At 37.8% G+C, this 26,093-nt stretch overlaps 1 protein-coding gene across 4 annotated transcripts in view; it reads left to right on the top strand.

Moving 5' to 3' along the window:
* AFG1L (AFG1 like ATPase) overlaps nt 1–26,093 on the top strand; it is a 229,431-nt gene that overhangs the window by 156,091 nt on the left and 47,247 nt on the right. For 3 of the 4 annotated variants that reach the window (XM_055087584.1, XM_024115554.3, XM_028494589.2), the window contains exons 8-9: nt 6,227–6,286; nt 8,560–8,642. In XM_055087584.1, coding sequence (XP_054943559.1) covers nt 6,227–6,286; nt 8,560–8,642 — 143 coding nt within the window. The remainder of the gene's footprint in view (nt 1–6,226; nt 6,287–8,559; nt 8,643–26,093) is intronic. The other variant, XM_024115555.3, reaches the window with a different exon arrangement.

Genomic DNA, 26,093 nt, shown 5'->3' with positions numbered 1-26,093 from the left:
AGCTGCATGAGCTGCTTGTAAATTTTGGAGATTAATCCTTTGTCAGTTGCCTCATTTGCAAATATTTTCTCCCATTCTGAGGTTTGTCTTTTAATCTTGTTTACGGTTTCCTTTGCTGTGCAAAAGCTTTTAAGTTTCATTAGGTCTCATTTGTATATTTTTGTTTTTATTTCCCTTTCTCTCGGAGGTGGGTCAAAAAGGATCTTGCTGTAATTTATGTCATACAGTGTGCTGCCTATGTCTTCCTCTAAGAGTTTGGTAGTGTCTGGCCTTACATTTAGGTCTTTATTCATTTTGAGTTTATTTTTGTGTATGGTGTTAAGAAGTGTTCTAATTTCATTCTTTTATATGTAGCTGTCCAGTTTTCCCAGCACCACTTAATGAAGAGGCTGTCTTTTCTCCACTGTATATTCTTGCCTCCTTTATCAAAGATAAGGTGACCATAAGCCCACATGAATTTTTCATTGCTTTGTATATCCAAGCAAGAGTCCTAGTTACTTGAACATATCCTGGGGTGGCAACATGGCAAAGTAGTTAAGAATATGAACACTGTAACCAAAATGCTTGGGTTTGAATCCTGAGTCTACCATTTTTGTGCTCTTTGACAATGGGCAAGTTTCATAACTTCCTCTGTGCCTTATTTCCTTATCCATCTGTAAAATGAGAATATTAATAATAATGCCTACCTTTTAGAGTGGTTAAGAGGAATATAAAGAGTTTAGAATGGTTTCTGGCACAAGGTACGCCCGTATATCACTGTTTGCTCTTTGATGATGTTGATGATAAAGATAGGCCCACTTATTTACATCTCAAATTCTTTTACTGGTTTTGTGGGAGTCTTATTATGAGATCTTTTAAAATATGAGCAGAATCTTCATGTGTAGTTTGCAGAAGAGGGTAATCATCAGAGATTAGTTTTTACTTTCCTTTTTCTACTCATGAGAGAGGGGAGATCATCATCATCATTGGACTCCAGTCCTGCTTTGTGGGCCCGTGATTGGTGCTTTGCCCCGAGTTAAGCAGGCAGCCCCTGCTCTCTTGGAGTTTACCTTCCAAGACTGACAACATCAGTTTAGATGATCAAGTAAAGGTCATAAAAACAGTGAACTGTGAGTTGGCCAGGCACTTTAAACATAGAAAATGTCCTATATAATGGAAGTTTACTGTAATACAACCCATTAAAGTATAGATTTAGTATAGTTGCATATATCTCATACACAGTTTTGGACTAAATACCTGAAGGAAATCATAATAGAATCATACAGTATGGGGACTTCCTGGTGGTCCAGTGGCTAAGACTCCGTGCTTCCAATGCAGGGGGCCCCGGTTCGATCCCTGGTTGGGGAACTAGAACCCACATGTCGCAACTAAGAGTTCACATGCTGCAACTAAAGATCCCGCATGCCACAATGAAGATCCTGCACGCAGCAACGAAGATCCTGTGTGCCGCAACTAAGACCCGGCGCAGCCAAATAAATAAATATTTAAAAATTGAATCATACAGCATGGATCTCTAGAAGAGCAATTAGCATCTTTATACTGGGCAGAGGTAATTACTTTGGGACAGGGATGGAGGAGTTGGGGAGCAAAAATTAATCCTGTAAATTGTGTAAGGTGAAAGAAAAATGAACCTGTGGCTACTGCTTAATAAAGCAGTGTGACATGGTGGGAAGACCATGGATTTGGGGGCAAGAATGATCTGGGCAAATCATGGCTCAGCTACCTACAAACTATGTGGCCTCTCTGGAGCTCTACGAATTCAAAGGAAAACTGTTTTCCCTTCCAGCTGTAGCTGCAGAAAGGGTAAGATTTGTGGCTCAGCTTAGAAGCAAGTATATATATGTGTGGTTTTTAGCTTCAGTCCTGGCTTTTTTTTTTTTAATCTCACAACTATTCTTTCCTTTTTTACTGTTTTTAAAAAAATGCCTTCCTGTATGCTTATTAATGGAACAAGAGTATTAGTGATTGTATTGGTTCACTAGGGCTACCATAACAAAATACCACAGGCTGGGTGGCTCAAGCAACAGAAATGTATTTTCTCACAGTTCTGGAGGCTAGAAGTCCAAGATCAAGGTGTTGATAGGGTTGATTTTCTCTGAGGCCTCTCTCCTTGACTTGTAGATGGCTCTCTTCTCCCTCCATCTTCACATGGTCCTTCCTTTGTGCACACACGTCTGTGTCACCAGTTATATTGGATTAGGACCCACATAAACACCTCATTTTAATGTAGTCACCTTTCAAAGGCTCTTATCTCCAAATACTGTCACATTCTGAGGTACTAGGATTAGGCCTTCAACATATGAATTTGCAGGGGGCACAATTCAACCCATGGCAGTGATTAAAAAAAAAAATAGTAATAACCTCCCTCATACATTTCTTTTTTTTTTTTTTTTTTTTGTGGTACGCGGGCCTCTCACTGTTGTGGCCTCTCCCGCCGCGGAGCACAGGCTCCGGACGCACAGGCCCAGCGGCCATGGCTCACGGGCCCAGCCGCTCCGCAGCATGTGGGATCTTCCCGGACCGGGGCACGAACCTGCATCCCCTGCATCAGCAGGCGGACTCTCAACCACTGCGCCACCAGGGAAGCCCCCTCATACATTTCTTTAACTTTAAAATAGGGATATAAAAATGATTACTTTGTTCTGTGTATGATTATTATGAGGATTATAATGAGAAATTCACCTCAGTTGACTGGCACAGTTGAGTCACATAATAGGTACTTCTCAATTGTTAAATATCTTCCTTTCCTGCCTTTGGCAGGGGAGAGAAATTCTGAAATTGCTTGATTAAAAAAAAGAGACACAGACCTTACCTGCTACAGTGATAGGGTGTGGGTGTTTTAAGTGTCAGAGACAACTGGGGTAGCCAGGGAAGGAGGAGTGGGGCAGTGGAGAAAAAAAAAATGTTTTTATTTACTTTGGAGCATGAGATGATCGAGAAAGCAAAGGAGCTGAGGTGGCTTGAGGTAGACTCCAAAACTCAAAAAGCCCAAAGAAGAATTTAGCCCTGAAGTGAGAGAACTTTAGCAATAATGTTAAGAATTTTAGACTGAAAGGCATCATGATTCAATTCCTTTATTTTATGGTGGAGAAAACTGACCTCCAGAGAGGTTAAGTAACAGGCTAAAATCACATAGCTAAGCAATTGGTGGAAGACTAATCAACTGTGAAAAATTATGTCTATGATTGGGAGGAGCAGAATATGATAACTTGAGGAAAATATCTGAATTCTACCAGACTGTCAGAGCTAAAGCTCTATCTTATTCATTATTGTATCTCCAGTTACCCGGGATGTGCCCAGCGTATAGTATTCAATGATGATTGTTAGGATGATTCAAAATAAATATTGAGTTTGCAGGGGACTTGTTAAACCATAGGTTTACATTTTTGTGAATAAAACAATGCAGCATACTTATGAAATATATGGAACATCTTTAGTATCATCCTGGAGATCAGTATACAAAAAATTACATTAATAAGTGAGTTTCTAAGACTGCTAGATCTAAGGGCACTATTCAAAAATCAGCTGTATTTCTTTATACCAGTAGCTAATACATACTAACGAATGCACAGACACTACTGGTGGGAGTGTAGGTTGCACAATCACCTTGGAAAACTGGCAATATTCACTAAAACTGAGTATACTCTTATCCTATGATCAGGCAGTTACTCTTCTAGGCAGTATATATCCAGCAAGAGCATGTGCGCATATGTACCAAAAATCATGTGCAAGAATGTTTGTGCCTGCATTATTTGAAAGAGCTAATAACTAGAAACAACCCAAATGTCCATCAACAGTAGAATGAATCAATAAATTGTGGCATATTCACATTGTGGGTATGATACAACAATCAATAATCTACAACTACACAAAACATATGGATGGATGAATCTTGTAAACCATAAAGGAGCCCATTCACAAAAGAATACATACTACATAATTCTACTTATATAAAGCTCCAGAAACAGGCAAAATTGTATGATGCTAGAATCAGGATACTGGTTACCTTTGGAAAGGTAAAAGAGGATACTAAGGGGGCTTCAGAGGTGCTAGTAATGTTCTATTTCTTGATTGAACTGGACACTTATTTGTATTCTTTTCTGTATTTGTTATAGTTAAATTATAAAAGGCTTAAAAGTATGTATTGAATTTTTATATATCACTGATATCTTAGAAGTAGTATCACATGATTATTTTAAATGAGACTGAAGCAGCTGTCAGCATGTATAGCTGCTTCAGTATGTATATTTGAATGTATAGCTGCCTCAAACAATAAATAGAATTTAAAAAGACATCCCCACCCAGTCTCCCACCCTTTTTTTGGTTCAGTATTTTTTTGTGTACTCTTACTTGTTGTTTACTTATGGAATTGTATTTTTAACAAACAAAATAGTACAGTATGCAATATAGCTTTTCAGTATTTAAATAGTTATTTCTCTCAGAAATTTTAAGGTATCAAAAAGGATTAATCTTAGAACTGTGTGTAATATGATCCCAATTTCTCTATCTTTCTGTCTATCATCATTTGTAGGTGTAAAGGAAAAACTTGGAAGGATATAAGCGATAAGCAAACTTTTTTCTGAGAAGGGGGTAAACTTTCTATTTTTATATTTGATATTTGAATTTTTTATAATAAGCATGTGTCTCTTTTTTTGTTTAAAAAGTACACTTTTTAATAACTAAGCAAAAAGATAGATCTTAGCTATTAAAATATTTTATATCCTAGAACTAGAAAAAGTCTCAACCTTTTTTCCTTTTATGCTTACTTATTAAAAATGTATAAAACCTAACAGTTGAATACTGTCAAGAAAAACACCAATAATTTAGATCTTTAAATTCCTATTTAATGTCATCACTTAGATAAAACATAAAACTTTGATTTATGTGGTTGGTTTTTTGTTTTTTGTTTTTTCTGTTTTTCCAAATTTTCTAGAGTAAGCAATATTACTTTTATAATAAAAGTATTTAAGGGAGGCAAATCTTTATTATTTCAGTCTTTGCTGATGAGGTTAATATGTTGTACTTTTAAAGGATTTTTCTCCACTATATTTATTGTTCTTTTGTTCCAACTGGGAAGGGAAAAGCCAGACTGGAAGCTGTAAAAAGTTATTTTGTGAGATGCTGTTTTTCTAATGGTATTATTAAGAATTGCTAAAAATCCACACAATAGATCTTGAGGAAAATGCAAACTGTTGGAATACAGTTCTTTTAGTGGCATATTTTTCTTTCCAAAGTCAAAAGGCTTTGACTCATGAATATGCTCCCAAGGGTGCATTAACCTCCCTCCTTTTCCTCCTCAAGTTTCCTAATTGCATTTTTAGCTTGTGTAATTGTATTTGTCCTTTGTATACATAAATATACAAACCATTTTAAAATAAATTCAGTTTGCTGGCTGATTAGTTTTATGCTTGAATTGGATGGTGGTAAGAGGTCACAGGTCTTGTAAATATCCCTGGAAATTAGGAAATTGCTTAGAGATCAGGCCCTTTTGACTAGATTCATCCTCAACTTGGAAATAAAGTTAGTTTTCACCTTCCTCCACCCTTCTGCACAGTGGTTTGAAGACTCTAGCTTAAGTGAATAAGATCAGAAATTTTGAGGTTTATTTTTCTTTAAAAATATAAACTGAGTGTTAGTATTTTTCAGACAATTAAGGGCTAACATCTAAGGGCTTCGGTTATAGTTCTTATGCTGCTGATTAGGTATTCCTTGGTGGTGATTAGTGAATGTACAAATGCAATCATTCGGTAGGGTTTAATCACCCATATGAGAGAGAAGTTCGTTACCCAGAAGGAGAAATTGAAGCTTGTATAACTTTCATTAGCCTTATTTTTTTAATAGAAAAAAAATAAAGAAGAATAATTTTTGACTAAATTAGGAATATTGAGTAATATAAGATAAATTGTTGTTTAAAAGAAATAGAGAACCTGGGGAAATACACTTATGTGAATATACTTTTCCGCCATGTAGTATATTGTCTGTATTAAAGGTAGCTTATGAATAGTTGGCCCTTACCAAACCAGGACAGATTTCCCTCAGAGAGAGAGAGAGAAAGAAGTGCTACCTGAACAAGTGCATTTCCTTCTTTCTTTGCACTGGGTGGCTGAGCCCCACAGTTATAGCAGGGGTCAGGGGAGGAAATGTCTCCTTTCCCAGGTTTCCTACATTAACTCAAAGCTGAGAAGAAGAGAGACGTATGGCTATACCTTTTTTTTTTTTTTTACAGGTCTCTGAGGCAGTGGGAGAGTGGAATGCATGTATTTGGGCAATGCTGTATTTCTTTCTGGTGAGATGAGTTAAGGGCCTGAGTCCTGAGGGTGGGTTTGAGCCACTTGGGATGATGAGCTAGGGAGGTGTGGGTGGCTGCTTAGGCCAAGCATTGCACAGTGGTGTGACTCTGTTAGCTTCAGGGGTGGTTCTTCAAATGTGTAGTTCAAAAGCTTAGCTTTGTAGGCTTCCCAGGGGAGCGGCCTCTTCTTGGGGATTATTTTATTCTAACCTAATTCACAATTGCTAATATATAAATCAAAATGCTGTAGCTTTTCCAGCCTTCCAGGCCAGTTGGTCTTCTCTCCGAGGGTGACCAACTATCCCAGTGTGCCCAGGACTCTCGTGGTATTAGCACTGAAAGTGCTGCTTTCAGGAAAAAAACCCTCAGTCTTGGGGAAAACTCGCAGTCTCAGAGGGATGGTTGATCACCCTATTTTACTTCCGTGAGCCCTTAGCAGCTGTAGCATAGGAGGAGGGGAAATGCATTCTCGCTGCCACTGTGTACAATCTCTTCCCTGTAGTACAGATGATGAAGAGCTCTTGCATAGCAGTACAACCCAGGATGTAATTTCAGGGAGGAAGAATGTTGCTACATCCCAAGTGTGACCAGATAGTGCTCTTCTGATTATCTGTTGCTGCATAACAAATGACTGCAAAATTTAGAGGCTTAAAATAACATTATTATCCCTTCTGGTTTCTGTGGTTCTGGGATTTGAGAAAATCTCAGGTGGCATTTCTGGCTCCCTCACTATGACAGTGGCTACAACTGGAACAGCTGGAGACCATTCCAACACCTCTGTCTTCATGTCATCTCAAGGCTCTCTATGGGCTACTTTAAGCTCTCCTGGTTGCTTCCAGACAGGTGATGCTTACCTGGCAGTTTAGGGTTCTGGAGCAAGTATTCTAGCCAACAAGAAAGAAGCTGCCTCAAATGTCACATCAGATATTATTGTATAGCATCATTTTCACCACAGCCACAGGATTCAAGTGGGGAGCACAGACCCCACTTCTTCTTCTTTTTAAAAAAATATTTATTTATTTGGCTGCTCCAGGTCTTAGTTGCAGCACGCGGGATCTTTAGTCATGGCATGCGAACTCTTAATTGCAGCATATGGCATCTAGTTCCCTGACCAGGGATCGAACCTGGGCCCCCTGCATTGGAAGCAGTGAGTCTTAGCCACTGGACCACTAGGGAAGTCCCTAAACCCTACTTCATGATGGTTAGAAGGTCAACGTCACAACCTGTTGAGATGGAGACATCATTGCAGCCATCTTTGGAAAATATAATCCACCACAATTACCTTAACTTCCAAATGCAGTTTTTCATTAATAAAAGTAGTAAAGTTGTTAAAATATGGTTTTTCCTCATGAATTTTCTTAATGCAATTTTTATTTCGAATGAAAACAAAAAGGTCAGCCTGTAAATGTTACTTGAATTGTTCTGAGAACTCTTGCTTACCACTGTTCTACTGGAATGAGTATATGTGTGTGTGTGTGTGTGTGTGTGTGTGTGTGTGTGTGTGTGTATCTTCCCAAAAAGCCAACTGACCAACATAGGTGTAGTAAAAGTTCATTTGCTTCCATAGTAAGAATTTTAAGGGGTGTGTGTGTGTGTGTGTGTGTGTGTGTGTGGGTGTGAGTTTCCATGCACACATACACCCCAGAGGATGGAAAGGAAAGAGTAATTGGGAGGAGACAAGGACAGCAGTGGCACAGGACCATTCAGGTTGAACGGAAGCATTCATAGCAGGAAAGAGCTCTGAAGACATTGATGGCTGGAGAGGGAGCTAAGGAACAAGGGCAGTGGCTATCATTTAGAAGTGAAGGGCAGGTATACCTATAGCATCACTTTAGTATGATCATTCAGTTTAAAATGTGGATGCTAATGTTCTGATGCAGCTTTCTTAGACTGTCTGTCTCCCATTGTGATGCTTAAGACCCATGAGTTATTTTTCTGATAGCCTCCAGCTTCTCACTTCAGAGTAATGGAAATTGGAATTTTAAAAAATCTAAAGCGGTTATTTGGGGAATTTGCTGACAGCACAGTTTTAGCAAAGTTTGAGGAAGGCATGCTACAAATCTTAATTTTATTAAATGGATATTTTTTGGCTTAATAAATGTTTAATATTACAACATTTATGATTCTTACATGAGTTGTATTGTTTTGTCCTGAATTCATTATTTTATTGAGGAAAATTTCAAAAATTGAAAAAAAAATAGGATAGCAGAAAGATTATAATTCTAAGCCACCATTTGTTTAAAAAGATATTTTATGTGTTTGGATTGTAGGAATACTGTAATACGGTCCAGCTAGATTCTGGGATAGATTATCGGAAAAGGGAACTTCCTGCTGCAGGAGAACTCTACTACCTGTAAGTTTTTTTAAAATTTTAATTTTCTAAGTTTAATATCTAATAATTAATCAGGAAAAGATGAGAAAAATAAGCAGGGTAATTATTAGAAAATGAAGGCCTAGTTCTAAAGCCTGTGATTTTTAAAATACAAAATGTTATAATGTTAACTTCTTTAAACTGTGTTTTTTGCCATCCACATTTGCATGATTTATAATGTGTGATTGGAGGAAACCCTAATTAGTTTTTTGGGGAGGAGTGATGACAGATGGTTAGAAAGTAATGAGTATCCTTTTTAAGAAACTCTAGTATTAAGAGAATATCTTTATTGTGCTCAAGTAATTAATTATTTGTGGACATCTTCTGACAAATGTGTCATTTCTGTTCTCTGAAAATTGTGTTTTATTTTGTCAGTCTGTTTGTATTTATCATTGTTGATTGACTTCCATACATAACTATGTAAAATATATATACACAAGTACAACTGGATATATTTTGTCTTTTAAAAGCTCAGACTCGGGCTTCCCTGGTGGCACAGTGATTAGGAATCCTCCTGCCAATGCAGGGTACATGGGTTCAAGCCCTGGCCCGGGAAGATCCCACATGCTACGGAGCAACTAAGCCCATGCACCACAACTACTGAGCCTGCGCTCTAGAGCCCATGAGCCGCAACTACTGAGCCCACGAGCCACAACTATTGAATCCTGCGTGCCTAGAGGCCGTGCTCTGCAACAAGAGAAGCCACCACAATGAGAAGCCTGCACACCGCAATGAAGAGTAGCCCCGGCTCACCACAGCTAGAGAAAGCCCACGCACAGCAATGAAGACCCAACACAGCCAAACAAAAAATTAATTAATTAATTAATTATTTTTTAAAAAGCTCAGACACTCCTGAGTAGGAGCAATTTATAATAATAGATGTGTTCAGCATGTGTAGTTAATGCTGCAAAACAAATATAGTTTGTTTTAAAATGTCATTTGTGAGAACCTGAAAAGGAAAAAGTGCTTTACAAATGCAAAGTGTTGTTTAGTGTATGCTGCTAGTGTTGGGCACCTAGTGGGTTCTCAGTAAATAGGTCTGTCTAAGGGCTAATTGTGATTTAACTCAAAGGCATGTTTTTGCTAATTTAAATTTTGATGACAATGTGCATATGAGAGGTTCAGGAAAGTTCTTGTCTCTGCCACCTTGTAAGCAGAAGTACTTTACTGTTTTTGAAGCAGAAATTAGCTAGAAAAATCACGTAATTAAAATTGCATACTTTACAGTGTACCAGGGGGACTGTTTCAGTTTATTATTCAGATTCTGATGATTATTATAGGAGGTTCTTCATCTGCCCTTAAGTACTTTGTCTTTAAATACTTTATAATTTTGAAAAATTCTTAGAACACTTTTTTTCTTCTTTAACTTGGACTTTTTCCTCTCCATTAATTTTTTGGTTTTTTTTTTTTGCGGTATGCGGGCCTCTCACTGTTGTGGCCTCTCCCGTTGCGGATCACAGGCTCCGGACGCGCAGGCTTGGCAGCCATGGCTCACGGGCCCAGCCACTCCGCGGCATGTGGGATCTTCCTGGACCGGGGCACGAACTCGTGTCGCCTGCTTCGGCAGGCGGACTGTCAACCACTGCGCCACCAGGGAAGCCCCCTCTCCATTTCTTTTATGTTTGTGCTTTCTGGTCTTTTTATTTTTCTGATATTCACAAGATTTCCCTGAAGCTTTGCTACCTATTTCTTGATTTGCCAAATGTATGGTACTTATAAATTAATTATTATTCTTTTTATTCTTTTTCAACAAATCCTTGTTCCTTGTTTTCCCACAAAGTATATCCTTATGTGGAAGAATTAAAACATTTTCCTAAAGGGAAGTTCCTTCAATAAAGATGGTTGCTTGACTCTAAGTCATGAAATTTGTTTCCAGGTGCTAGAGAGGTCTCGGTGGAATTTACAGGAGTTGGAAAGGCTGCTTTTGCTTCAGCAGAGCCACTTTCTCTCTGACCTACCCTGTGTTGCCTCTTCCTCTTCTTGAAAAAAGTAATACAGTTCTAACACATCGAAATTCGGGTTTGTACTTTAAACAAGTACTGGAGGAAATCAGAATCTAACAACATCCCAGAGTCCAGAAAACTAGAATCTACAAAGGCTACTGTGAAACTCTAGAATGGCTTTCTTAAAAATATGTAAATTCTTTAACCTTCAAGGAAAGTAGATTTATTTTTTTATTTTTAATTTTTATTTTATTTATTTGTGTATTTTTGGCTGTGTTGGGTCTTCGTTGCTGCGCGGGCTTTCTCTAGTTGTGGCGAGCAGGGGCTACTCGTCGTTGCGGTGCACGGGCTTCTCATGGTGACTTCTCTTGTTGCGGAGCATGGGCTCTAGGAGCGTGGGTTTCAGTTGTTGCAGCACGCGGGCTTCAGTAGTTGTGGCTAGCAGGTTCTAGAGCGCAGGCTTAGTGGTTGTGGCACACGGGCTTAGTTGCTCCGCGGCATGTGAGATCTTCCCGGACCAGGGCTCAAACTCGTGTCCCCTGCATTGCAAGCGGATTCTTAACCACTTTGCCACCAGGGAAGTCCTAGGAAAGTAGATTTATTTATGAATTTAACATGAAAAGAGCTTTATCATAGTCTGATAATCAAAAATATAGAGCCTGGGGGCACACCTCAGAGGGAAGGCAGATATGTGTTCCTGAGGAGAATTAGGAATTAAACATCTCAGAAGTGGGAGAATAGTATTAGATACCCAGATGGGATGCTAGGGATGTCATTTGTATTGTTTCACATGAGCCCTTGGGTAGAACTTCTTTCATGAAAGAGTAAAAGAAAAGTTCCTGGGGTCATGTTAACATTTTGGATTTAATTAGGTTTCGTTTTATCTTGTTCCTATAGGAAAACATTACTTTCCCCTCTATAACAGATTTTAATGTGCCATGCTATATATTGCCCAATTAAAGCATGTATTTCTCTTTATTACCCTCTGCCTAAACATCTGGAATTGGTTCGTGAATATACAAGTCCTGACTACTCCCTTTGTCAATCTCACTGGCACCCCAACTAAAAAAAAGAAAAGCAAAATTCTAGCTTCCCTCTAGGGAAGCACTATCTCAGAGTTTCATATATGCAGAATCCCATATGTGATCTTTAATTAAATAGAAATAGTCATTAATTCAGTATTTTATTAGTCTAACTTTCCAAAAGCCAATCGAAAATGTCCCAAAACATAATTCATATAATTCATATAATATCAAGAATTACCAGAGATTTAAAAAACTGCTCCAAAATTTGACGTGGAACAATTTCTATAGTTCATAATATTGTCTGAGTTACACAAGAACTAATTCATACAAGCCACTGTATGTTTGTATGCAATCTATTTCAGTTGTAGTTTTATATCACATTAAATTTAGAAATCCTGGAGTACCTTTATAAATAAGTTCCAGTTGCTTTTGTCTCATCCCAAGAAGTTTTTAATCTCACATAAAACTAACTCAAAAGAGAATTTAAATTTAGCATGTTGTAAGCCACAGAGCTTGAGTGCAAAAATCCAAACTTTTTCATAGATTAAAACATTCCATGGTTGCCCAGTTTTTCATTCTGTGGTAACTGATCTCCCCAGAGGTGAGCACAAAGTCATTTTCTTACTGGTTTCTTGGTGGATTGGGCTCAGTAAGATTCCCCATGAGTGGATTATGGTTTGCCAAAATCCATACAGGTCAACCAAACATTGGGCTTCTTGTTTGCACTTGGGCAGAGACTTGGACCAGTAATTTATTTTGAATTACCTGGTGTTTGCCAAAGGAGGCCCCATCCCGTGCCTTCCAGAATATTTAACTGCTTCAGATTAGCTCTCTACTATGGGGCTGGTGACACTAGAGGTTATCATTTTATATATGCAACAATGAGCATCTCTTTTCTGACAGGAAGCACCACTGCTGAGGGGTCCATGGGATGCTGCCCCAGACCATTTTGCTGTAAATTCTGTGAAGGGTTATGTTTTCCTGGAGAGAGGAAGTCAGGTCACCTTGGACTCACCCTCACTCTCTGTCTTTTTTCCTTTTTCATTCAGGAGCTGAGTAGTGCAGGTTCTTTTTTTCTACTAAAAAGAAGGAAGGAAGGAAGTTGAGGAGAGGTTTCCTATTCAAACACCATATCTCCACCATACTCACATACAAACACCCTACCCCCAACATAGAAGCCATGGCCTCAGTGGAATATTTTAAACTGAACCAAAAGGGGTAGAGGGAGGTGTTGGGCCTTGGATTTGATTTTACCCTACTTATGAAGTAATAGTTTTGCCTGTATTATTTCATGAATGCTGGCAGAAGACACAAGAAACCTGGGTCAGAGACAAAGGATTTTATTACTCTAGGCACAGATAACATGTTGAGTCAGTTCCCTCCTTGCTCCCTAGTCCCGTTAGGGAAGGGAAGAGGAGTTTTGCTGAGGGCGCAGATGGATGCCTGCATAGGCAGTGAGTTGTGTTACAGGAGAGGAACTCTGAGTTTGGGGAATGTACCAATTTATAGTCAGAAGTAAGCAAGCCTGCTTTTTTCCCAAGGGAGACTTTGCCTCATCCCTCAAGGTTTCTTGCTGCAAATAAACCTTAAGAAATGGTTAGGGCCTTGCATTCTTGGCATACTTAGCAAGAATGTGGGTGAGTGAGAAACCCAGGGATAACTGTCTCTCCTCACCAGGGACATTTATCAGACTTTTAACATTAAAGAAGCCAGACTTTCTCCCTTTATTTCATTTGGCTCCTATCCACCAAAGTCATCCACCACTTCAACAAAATTATATCTGAATACGTTATTCAGTTATTTAATCCCTCAGTTAAATTGTCTTAAGACCATTTCAATTCCATGTATATGGGGACTATGGATCATACTGAAATGATGAAAAATATATGTTACAACTTTTCAGACACAGCCCAAATAGTCACATATTCTTACCTGGCTAACATAGTACATGTATTCATCCATCTTTTGAACAGTTTTAAGGAATTTCTTCTTAAATAGTTTTACCAATGGAAACTTCATGTCTCAAGTACTCTTAATTTTCCACTTGGGAAACATCTATTCCAAATAGGAAATTACTTCTAAGAATATATCTTTGAACACCATTTTAAATAAAAGTTTGCTGGCTAAAAACACACAGCTTCAAGGTACAGCTCTGTTTTAGAAGAAAGGTCTGTGAAAACAAAGACTGGAACTCATGCATGTTACGACTTACTTCCCCACAATTAAAAATTTCTTGTTTTTTGCCTGTGTATATTCCCTACACATACTCCCCTGCCCCCAACTGGGACAACCATAGATGAAAATTTAAAACATTTCTTAGCTTGTTTGTCATAACTTCTCATCCCTAAAACTTTGACAGAGATCTGTCTTCTGCCTGGAACGTTTCCACCTTCTGGTTCAGTAGAGTCTCTAGGGCATCTTGGGACCTTCTCATCCCCCATCATTACCATTCCAGGTGTTTCTGCCCCAGACATTGGAATCTGCAGTTTCAGTCTTAGTTTTTCTCACCGGAGTACCAGCCCAGTCATTTCCTGTTTTCAGTTCCCACTAAAGAACTTCTGAAACATCTGCCAATAGAAGCAACTTGAAAATTGTTAAGTCTGGCTCCCTTCCTTTTATTTTTTAAATTTTTATGTATGTATGTATGTATGTATGTGTGTATGTATGGCAGTGCTGGGTCTTTGTTGCTGCCCGTGGGCTTTCTCTAGTTGTGGCGAGCGGGGGCTGCTCTTCATTGTGGTGCGCGGGCTTCTCATTGTGGTGTCTTCTCTTGTTGTGGAGCACGGGCTCTAGGCACGCAGGCTTCAGTAGTTGTGGCACGCGGGCTTAGTTGCTCCGCGGCATGTGGGATCTTCCCAGACCAGGGCTCAAACCCATGCTCCCTGCATAGGCAGGCGGATTCTTAACCACTCTGCCACCAAGGAAGTCCCCCCTTCCTTTTAGACTGTGATTTGTTTCAGTTCCATGGACTAGGCTGCCCAGGGTCCCTGCATAGGTTAGGCTGTGTGCATAACCCCATTGAAACAGTCGATCTCTGGTCACCTACACCAAAGTTTTTATGGACTGATGCCGAACGTGGGCCTGCTATACTTTCCCTTCAGTTCCCTGAATTCTCTCATGTATCTTTTAGAGTCTTCTCCATTCATATCAGTCCTACTTCTGACACTAGTGCATGGTGTCACAGTGGAGCCGTGATGGTATTGAAGAGAAGATACCATACAGGTAAACAATATGAAATTTATTTGGCAGCAAAAGATACAGAAATGTATGCATATGGAGACAGTTGAGTAAAACAGAAGACAACATAGCATATTCTCATTGGAAGTTTAAGTTTTTCTGGCCTGTGAAGCTGACATATAGCACCTGATCAGGACGAGGATCCCAACAGGTCATGTTTATCATTCTTGGGTGAGTGGCTTAGAGAGACTCTGGCTGTGTGCCTGCCGGCTCACAGGGTACAATTACCAGGTACAAACCCCAGGACATGCCTGAATGTTCACTGTCAATCAGTGTGAATCAAAGGTCAGTTTCCAATTCTTCAACAAGACCAGACGAGGCCTTCCCGAAGTCTGTTCCTCAGAGGGTGGGGAACAGGATTTCTGCCTCTGGCAATTAGAGAAACTATCTAGTTTCATGAGGTTCAGGCTGTTGATCTGGTTAATTCTGGGGAAGGGAAGAAGACCGTTGGGGACATTTTTGACATTTTCAGATTAAATTTTATTCTTAGCATCATGACTCGGAACATATAGGTTTATCTACTTAGTCATAAGCATAGTCAAAAACTAAAATATTTACAGATAAAATAATACAGTGTATGGGATGTGCTTTAAAATAATCCAGGGTGGGAGAATTAAGGGGAGGTATAGTTGAAGCAAGATTGGCCATGTATTGAGTGGGTGATTGTTACACCAGGTTTATTATACTATTGTCTTTACATGTATATATGTGTGAAATTTTCCACACTAAAAAGTTTTTTTTTTAAAGGTACAAATCTTCTCTACTTTTTTTTCTGATTATGCTAGCGAGAGTTTTATTAGTTCTATTCATCTTCTCAAAGAAACAGCTTTGTTTTATTCTCTCTGTTGCTTTATGTTTTATATTTTATTGATTTCTTTTCATTTTGTAGATAGTTTCCTTTGCTGTGGAAAAGCTTTTAAATCTAACTAGATCCCATTTGTTTATTTTTACTTTTATTTCCTTTGCTTTAGAGGACAGATCCAAAAAAATATTGCCAAGATTTATGTCAAAGTGTGTTTGGCCTATGTTTTCTTCTAGGAGTTTTATGGTTTCTGGTCTTATATTTGGGTTTTTAATCCATTTTGAGTTTATTTTTATTTATGACATAAGAAAATGTTCTAATTTCGTTCTTTTACATACTTTGCCTATTTTTAAATTGGGTCATTTGTCTTTTTATTGTTGAATTTTAAGTGTTCTTTATGTATTCTAGATACAAGTTCCATGTCAGATATATGATTTGCAAAAATATTCTCACATTCTTTTTTTTTTATTTTGTTGATGGTGTCCTTTGAAGCACAAAATTTTTAAATTTTAATGAGGTTCAATTTATTTTTTCTTTTGTTGCTTATGCTTTTGGTGTCACATTTGAGAAACTATTGCCTAATCCAAGGTCGCAATGATTTATGCCTATGTTTTCTTCTAAGAGTTTTATAGTTTTAGCTCTTATATTTAGGTATTTGGTTAATTTCAAGTTATTTTTGTATGTTGTGTGAGGTAGTGGTCTATCTTCTTTCTTTTGCATGTGGATATCTAGCTGCCTCAGCACTATTTGTTGAAAAGACTATTCTTGCCCTACTGAATTGTATTGACCCCCTTTTTGAAAATCAACTGACTGTAAATGTAAAGGGTTATTTCTGGTCTCTCAATTATTATATTCCATTGATCTATTTGTCTAACTTTATGTCAATACCACACTGTCTTGATTGCCATAACTTTGTTCTAAGTTTTGAAATTAGGAAGTGTGAGTCCTCCAACTTTGTTTTGTTTTGTTGTTTGTTCAAGATTGTTTTGGCTTATTCTGGGTCCTTTGAATTTCCGTATGAATTTTAGGATCAGCTTGTCAAGTTCTACAAAGAAGCCAGCTGGAGTTTTGATGGGGATTGTGTTGAATCTGTAAATCACATTGGGGACTACAGTATGAAGTCTTCAGATCCATGAACATGTAATGTTTTATTCGTTTTCTAGGGCTGCCATACAAAGTACTGCTAACTGATATCTTAGAAAGCAGAAGTTTATTCTCTCATTCTGGAGGCTAGAGGTCTGAAATCAAAGTGTTGGCAGTTTGGTTCTTTCTGGGCAGTATGGACAATCTGCTCCATGCTTCTGGTGGAGTTCTTTGGCTTGTAGGTGCATTGCTCTAGTCTCTGCCTTTAGCTTCATATGCTATTTTCCTTGTGTGTGTGAGTGTGTGTGTGTGTGTGTGTGTGTGTGTGTTTCCAAATTTCCTCTTCATATAAGGACACCAGTTATCATGTTAGGGACAACTGTAATCCAGTATGACCTCATCTAAGCTTAATTACATTTGCAAAGACCCTATTTCAAAATAAGGTCACATTCACAGGTATTGGGAGCTAGTACTTTAACATCTTTTTGGAGGACACAATTCAACTCGTAACAGCTGTCTTTCCATTTATTTTGGTCTTCTTTAATTCCTTTCAACAATGTTTTATAGTTTCCAGTGTATAAAATTTGTAATTCTTTTGTTAAATTTATTCATAAACATTTTATTCTGTTTTAAACTAGTGTAAATGGAATTGTTTTCCTAATTTCCTTTTTGGTTTGTTCATTGCTACTGTATAACAATGTAATTGATTTTTTTTTAAACATCTTTATTGGAGTATAATTGCTTTACAATGGTGATTGTAATTGATTTTTGTGTATTGATCTCGTAACCTGAAACCTTGCTAAACTTGTTTATTAGTTCTAATAGTTTCTAGTAGATTTCTTAGGATTTTCTAAATATAAGATCATATCATCTGGAAACAGAGATAGTTTACTTCTCCTTTTTCAATCTGAATGCCTTTTATTTATTTTTCTTTCCTAAATTTCCTGTCTAGAACCTTCAGTGAAATGCTGAATAGAAGTGGTATATTCTATCATAGAGAGTGGATCCCCTTGACTTATTCCTGAGCTTGGGTCTTTCACCATTAATTATGATGTTAGCTCTGGGTTTTTCTTAGATGCCCTTTATTAGATTAAGGATATTCCCTTCTATTTCTAGTTTTTGAGTGTTTTTATCATGAAAGGGTGTTGGATTTTGTCAAATGCATTTTCTCTTTCTATTGAGATGATCATGTGGTTTTTGTCCATTATCCTATTGATATGGTGTATTTTATTCATTGATTTTTGGATTTTAAATCAATCTTGCATTTCTGGGATAAATCTCTCTTGGTTGTGGTGTATAATACTTTTTATATATTGCTGGACTCAGTTTGCTAGCATTTTGTTGTCGATTTTTGTGTTTATACTCATGAGAGATATTGGTCAGTAGTTTTCTTTTTGTTTGTGTCTTTGTCTGATTTTGCTGTCAAGGTAATACCGGCCTCATAGAATGAGTTTTGAAGAGATCCCTCCTCTTTGGTTGAGATTTTATCTTTTTTCTTGAGTTGGTTTCAGTGGTTTGCATCCTTCTAGGAATTTGCCCATTTTATCCAAGTTATCTAATTTGTAGATACACAGCTGTTAATAGTATTCCCTTATAATTCTTTTTATTTCTATAAGATTGGTAGTAATGTCCTCTCTTTCATCCCTGATTTTAGTAATTTTAGTTTTCTCTCTTTTTCTTAGTCCATTTAGCTAAATGTTTGTCCATTTTATTCAGTTTTTCAAAGAACTAACTTTTGGTTTTATTGATTTGCTATATTATTTTTCTCTTCTTTATTTCATGAATTTCCACTCTAATCCTTATTATTTCCTTCCTTCCACTTGTTTTATGTTAATTTTATCTTTGTCCACGGTCTTATGATAGAAGTTTGGTTGTTGGTTTGAGATTTTTCTTCTCTTTTAATGTAGGCATTTATAACTATAAATTTTCCTATAAGCACTACTTTTGCTACATCTCGTGAGTTTTGGTATGTTATGTCTTCATTTTCATTGTCTCAAAGTATTTTCTAATTTTCCTTTAGATTTCTTTTTTTGACCCATTGGTTATTTAGGAGTGTGCTGTTTAATTTCCACATATTTGTGAATTTCCCAAATAACTCTCTGTCACCAATTTCTAATTTCACTCTACTGTGATTAGAGAACATTCTTTGTATAATTTCAATTCTTTTTAATTTATTTAGACCTGTTTTATGGCCTAGCATATGATCTTTCTTTGAGAATGTTCCATGTGCATTTGAGAAAATGTATATTCTGTGGTTATTGAGTGGAGTGTTTCTATAGATGTCTGTTAGTCTAATTTGTGTATAGTGTAGTTCAAGTCTTATTATTTCCTGTTGATCTTCTCCCTAGTTGTTCTATCCATTATTGAAAGTTGGATATTGAAATCTCCAACTATTACTGTTGCATTGTCTGTTTCTCCCTTAAGTTATGTCAGTTTTTGCTTCATGAATTTTGAGGGCTCTGTTTCTAGGCACATATATGTTTGTAATTGTTATATCATCCTGATGGATTGATACTTTTATCATTATAAAATATTCCTTTTAGTCTCTAATCACATTTTTGTTGTTGTTTTAAAGTCTGTTTTGTCTGATGTTAGTAGTGGTTGCTTTTCTCATGATGTATCTTTTTTTCATCCTTTTACTTTCAACCTATTTGTATCTTTGAAACTGAAGCATATCTCCTGTAGATAGCATATGTTGGAACTAGCTTTTTTATCCAGTCTACCAATCTCTGCCTTTTGATTAAATTGTTTAATTCATTCACAAATTATGTTATTATTGATATAATTGGATTTACATCTGCTCTTTTATTTTTCATTTTCTTTATGTTTCATGACTTTCTTGTTTCTCTGTTCTTTGTTTACTGATTTCTTTTACATTAAGTGAATATTTTTAGTGTAATATTTTCATCCTTTTAATGATTGTTTTCCATTATATTTTTTGTCATTTTTTAGTGAAGAACTTTTATCTCTATGAGAAGTATAAAGTTTCATTCAAACTGAAATGTTGTCTCAAATTCAAAATGAAGCATTGCATGTTGCTATATGTTTTGATAATTAAAATATCAGTAATGGTAATGAATCTTTACCCTAAGACCACCTGTAGGGAAAAGGTCTCTATGGTGGGAAAATATAGTTGATTCTCAAAAGTAGATACACAGTAGTATCTTTGTCATAAGAACTCCTGTTGGGGCTTCCCTGGTGGCGCAGTGGTTGAGAGTCCACCTGCCGATGCAGAGGACACGGGTTCATGCCCCGGTCTGGGAAGATCCCTCATGCCGCGGAGCGGCTGGGCCCGTGAGCCATGGCTGCTGAGCCTGCGCGTCCGGAGCCTGTGCTCCACAACGGGAGAGGCCACAACAGAGAGAGGCCCGCATACCGCAAAAAAGAAAAAAAAGAACTCCTGTTGATATTTTATCAGTGAGTAAGGCTCTGTGACATTGCAATCTTACAACTGTATATTAGTAAAATAACAGCAGTAAGAGTTTTCTGCTTTATGTACTATAGGGCATAGTTAGGTAGGCCATTTATTATGTCTCTTAAAAATCACAAAATTGTCCTATGTGACATAATTTAGATGTACATTTAAATATTAATTAATCTTATATTAACACAAGGACTGCTGAATTAAAAATTAATTTCAAGGATTTGAAACTATTTGAAACACCACCTAAAAAGTGGGAAAGCAGCGAAAGAAGTTCATCTTGTATATATTTTGGTATCAGTTTCCATCAGTCAGCTCAGCACACCTTTTATCTTCTATTCCTTTATTGAACTGTGATTTGACAATAGCATGTTACAGTGTTTGTTTTCCAGCAGGCCAGACAGAACCAGAATAGAGCTGGCTTACCATTTCCACCTAAACACATTGACAAAGTATTCAATTAGATGACTGTACTCATCTAGTAAAGTATAAATAAGCTATATATACAACATGTACATGAGTAGGTAATATATACACTTACACATATAAAAGTACAGAAGAAAGTTGCTAAATTTCCTTAGAATTCTTGTCTTGTTATTTCATCTTCAAATATATCACATTTATAACTAAAAATCTTCAACATAAGTAAAGCTGATCTGGCAGAAGTCCTATATCTTTAGTTAGTTTTGCTGTGTACCTTTTTTATACCTATTAAAAGTCCCTGGCCTCTCTTTCTGAGGTGGATGTGACTATCTTCTTCACCTAAAGAGGAGTTAGAGATTCTTACTGTACAGCTTCTTCTTCATTCTTTTTGTTGTTGTTTAAAATATTTAATCATTATAGCCTTTCTGAAATTTTATGAAAAATAATTATTTTTAGATCTACCAAGTTGCAATTTTACATGTTACACCATTGATTTATTTGGGGGGAATGCAATATATAGATTTAGTAGAAATTTTATGTAGAGTTTGGGGCTGAGAAAGGGGGAGGTGATTAAGGTCTGGAATTTGAGAGCTAAAGGTGCTAGATCCTGCTTGCTGCATTATGCATAGGTCAAGATTAATGGAACCAGTTAAGTTACTCTCCAGGTGATTGAGAAGGGTGGGAAATTTAGAGACTGAAATGGATCTCTGAACAGTCAATTAAGCCTTTGAGTGATTGAGAAGAAGATAAATACTAGGACAAAATCCATCCTAACAACTGGTTCTGTTATGTAAAACAAACCTACAGTATTTGAAATGCAACCAAGTCCGTTTTATATTAAGGCGAGTATAAACCAACTTAATCTTAGACCTGCCTCCAGCCCCAGATTATGTTTGGTATGAGCACAAAGAGCTGTACAGCATGAATGCACAAGGAATCAGTAGAGTGAGAAGGCTCACTGCCAGGGAAGTTTGGCACAAGAACTCTAAGAGGAAGGGGAAATTTCTCCCTCGTTGAATCAACTTTGGCTCTCTGGAATAGAGAACATGGAGAGAGAGAGACCAAGGAAAGCCAACCCTATTCTACTTGTTGATACCTTAACAAGCTGTTGATTTTTAAAAGGGGATAAAGGGGTAAAGTGTGGGTAGCATTCTGTTCCTCTGAGTCAATCCTAATGAAGTAGGAGGTTCTTGAAGAAATTAATTTCCATTTAAATTCATGTGTGACCCTCTTCTAGAAACCTCCACTTGTTTTGGAATTTTTGTAGAGAATTTCAAATGATTCAGCACAATAAGGTCTTTTTTGACATATTCTATTTCTTGAGTGTAAGTCTTATGTTGAATGCCTTATTTCAGCTATAGAAATTTTCTCAAAATTGAAATGACTGATTACTTTCCTCTCCGTTTACTAATTTATTATGGAATAATAAATCATGATTCTCATACTTGCGAAGCAGTCAGGCTTTTAATCCAGGGTACTGTACTCCAGGATTCCTATGCCAAATTTCCTGGCAACGAAACAGTGGTCGATTCCAGGGCTTTTCTGACTTAAAGACAGAGTAGTTCTACTCAACAGAAAATGGAAACTTGCCCCTCCAGTGCAGTTTCTGAGGTTAACAAAAGGGGACAGAAGCAATGAAATGGGTGGATTTTACCCAGAGTATTTAGAACAAAGGAAAAAGAGTCTGTGCTCTGCTTGGGCCCCTCACACTCTGCCCCCCAGCAAAAAGCATTTGAAAAGAGTGATTCTGCTTCTTCTTCAGAATGACTTTTTTTTTTTTTTTTTTTTTTTTTTGCGGTACGCAGGCCTCTCACTGCTGTGGCCTCTCCCGTTGCGGAGCACAGGCTCCGGATGCACAGGCTCAGTGGCCATGGCTCACGGGCCCAGCCGCTCCGCGGCATGTGGGATCCTCCCGGACCAGGGCACGAACCCGCGTCCCCTGCATCGGCAGGCGGACTCAACCACTGCGCCACCAGGGAAGCCCCCAGAATGACTTTTTATTCTCTTGCTATGGTCACCTTTGGATTATCTGTGAGCAGATTTTTTCTTTTTTTTTTTTTTTTTAATTTTTATTGGAGTATAGTTGCTTTACAATGTTGTGTTAGTTTCTACTGTACCGCAAAGTGAATCAGCTATACGTATACATATATCCCCTCTTTTTTGGATTTCCTTCTCACTTAGGTCACCACAGAGCATTGAGTAGAGTTCCCTGTGCTATGCAGTATGTTCTCTTTAGTTATCTATTTTATACATAGTATCAATAGTGTTTATATGTCAGTCCCAATCTCCCAATTCATCATCAGGTATTCCTGGATACCGGTCCCCTTGGTAGCCATACGTTTGTTCTCTACGTCTCTGTCTCTTTTTCTGCTTTGTAAATAAGATCGTCTATACCAATTTTTTCAGATTCCACATATATGCATTAATATATGATATTTGTTTTTTATTTTGGATCTTATCTGCTCTACATAGCATCCCACTGATGGGGCAGTTACCCAGAATTAAAGTCCCTTAAATTCTTTATCCCTACTCACTTGTAGGAGCTTATGTTTCTCTCTCCCCTCATGAGAGAAAAGGGGATACAATTCGAAGCATCTAAGCTTAATTCCTGTATTTTCTCCTGATCATTTTGATGCTACTCAAGGCACTCTTCCTTAAAATATGCCTCTGTGGTTAAAACTGAACTACACAAAGCCGAGCAGAACATGTTCTTCCATCCATGTGACATGATATTCTTGTAGCCCCCCAGAAGAAAACTCTGAATTTATCTCCCCTTTTACATTAAAAAATCATGTTTAATTTAGTGCCCTCTTTAGGCTGTAGCTTTTCCATGCAACTGTTTTTGACTACCAGGCTTTATCCCTCCTCAGTTTTATTGGTTAGGCTGAAATATTTTTCAAGTATGTTTATAAATTTTCAATTATGTTTATAATTATAAAGTTATAATTTTAATCACTGTATTTTTGTATAATCTATATCCTTGTGTGGTTTTTGTACATTCGTTTTCTGAATATACCTGTTGCCAACCTTGGGTTGTATGTTCCAAACTTGATTTTTTTTTTTTTTTTTTTTTTTTTGAAACTAACTAGCTGACCCTCATCCTTTTTTAGAGTTTCACAGACATGGTTGTATTTCTGGGTATAGATTTTTAGTGTAAGGTAATGCTGCTGTCTTTTTAAATAGTTTCACTGGAAAACTGACAAGAGGGCCCTGGAGGTGCAGACTCACCGCTGTCACTCTAGTTTTTCTCCATTATAAGTGAATCACCACCAGCCCCATTTTGAAGTTAAAGGCATTTTCTCTGGCTGAAAGTTTTACAATAAAGTTGCATTCTTGAAATTTCCTACTTAAAAAAGTCCAGAGATCTTAGGTATTTTTAAGAATAGATTTACAAATTTTAATGTATATCATAGTGACATTTTACCAAGAAAATGCTTCTGGATTAACTTGCATTGATTGTATTTTTATTCCATTTCCAAAAATGATTTGCAGCAACTTAGATTAAAATTATTTATCATACCTTCACCATAATCACTAAAATGGAAGAGATGGAAAATACCAAGTATTGGCAAGGATGTGGAACAAGTAGAATTTCTTGTACACTGCAAGTGAGAGAGTAAATTGCTACAACTCCTTTGGAAAACTGCTTGGCAGTATCTACTAAGCTGAATGTAGATATACCCTATGAATAGCAATTCTTCTAGTTATATACCCAGCAAACATGTATACATGAGTTTACCAAAAGGCATGTACTAGAATGTTCACAGTAGAACTATTCACAGTGGCCCCAAACTATAAACTATACAAATGTTCATTGTTAGGGACTGAATTGTGTTCCCCCCAAATTTATAGGTGAAGCCCCAACCCCCAGTGGGACTGTATTTGGGGATAGGGCCTTTAAGGAGGTAACTAATTAAATGGGGTCATATGGGTGGAACCCTAATCTCATAGGACTGGTGTCCTTATAAGAAGAGGAAGAGACACCAGAGGAAAGACGATGTGAGGACACAGCAATGAGATGGCTACCTGCAAGCCAAGGAGATAAATCTCAAAAGAAATCAAACCTGCTGACACCTTGATCTTAAGACTTCCAGCCTCCAGGGGCTTCCTGGTGGCGCAGTGGTTGAGAGTCCGCCTGCCGATGCAGGGGACCCAGGTTCGTGCCCTGGTCCAGGAGGATCCCACATGCTGTGGAGCGGCTGGGCCCGTGAGCCATGGCTTAGATAGATAACAGTCTGTTTGGTTGTGAGCTACATAAAATGCTTTTATGAATGTTTATTTTTAGACCACTTTACACCAATAAAATTTTTTATTTTACATGTTGTAACTTCTGAGTAACTTTTTAAAAAATTAATTGATTAATTCATTTATTTTTGGTTGCGTTGGGTCTTGTTGGGTCTTTGTTGCTGCTTGTGGGTTTTCCCTAGTTGTGGCGAGCCAGGGCTACTCTTCTTTGCAGTGCATGGACTTCTCATTGCGGTGGCTCCTCTTGTTGCAGAGCACAGGCTCTAGGCTCGTGGGCTCAGTAGTTGTGGCTCGCAGGCTCTAGAGCGCAAGCTCAGTAGTTGTGGCACACAGGCTTAGTTGCTCTGCGGCATGTGGGATCTTCCGGGACCAGGGCTCGAACCCGTGTCCCCTGCATTGGAAGGTGGATTCTTAACCACTGTTCCACCAGGGAAGTCCCTGAGTAACTTTTTATGATAATATAATAGAATTCTTATAAGGTACTATTATAATAAAAATAATTGTATCATTTCACATATAATTTCACTATAAATGAAATCACATATAACAATTTCATACATGTGGCCTAACTAAAGTCTAGTGAGCCATATTTTAATATTATAGTATATTTGAGCAGAGTAACAAAGAAATCACCACTGAGGAAGCTTATAAGCAATTGTTTGTTAACCAAATATGCTTTGAGAAACATGACTGTCTTCTATTTTAGTTATTTTTCAGAATTCAGTTCTCCCCCTCTATTGGGTAACATGCCTAACCTAAGGACAAGTTAACTTTCTGAAAGCCAGCAGATGTCCTGCGTGGCTGACATTGCTTTCTTCTTTATATATCCCTTAAAAAGTAGCTCCCTTCTCCATCAGTTGTATGTGTGTAGATCTCCACTGCAAGGTGGAGATGATTCCAAATGAATGATGTTGGCAAAGCCATCTAAACATACATGTGCTTGGTGTGGGCATTGACATTTACATTGGCTTGTATGATTTCTTTGTACCTTTAAAATTGTTTAGTCTCTATAATCACTCTTTCTGTAGTGTCATTTTATTACTTTAATGCAGCTCTATCGGGCTTCCCTGGTGGCGCAGTGGTTGAGAGTCCGCCTGCCGATGCAGGGGACACGGGTTCGTGCCCTGGTCTGGGAGGATCCCACATGCCGCGGAGCAACTAGGCCCGTGAGCCATGGCCGCTGAGCCTGCGCGTCTGGAGCCTGTGCTCCGCAACGGGAGAGGCCACAACAGTGAGAGGCCCGCGTACCACAAA

Source organism: Physeter macrocephalus, chromosome 10, assembly GCF_002837175.3.
Source record: "Physeter macrocephalus isolate SW-GA chromosome 10, ASM283717v5, whole genome shotgun sequence".
Classification (NCBI taxonomy): Eukaryota; Metazoa; Chordata; class Mammalia; order Artiodactyla; family Physeteridae; genus Physeter; species Physeter macrocephalus.
Note: the sequence above shows the minus strand (reverse complement) of the source record. Positions and strands in the feature narration are given on the sequence as shown.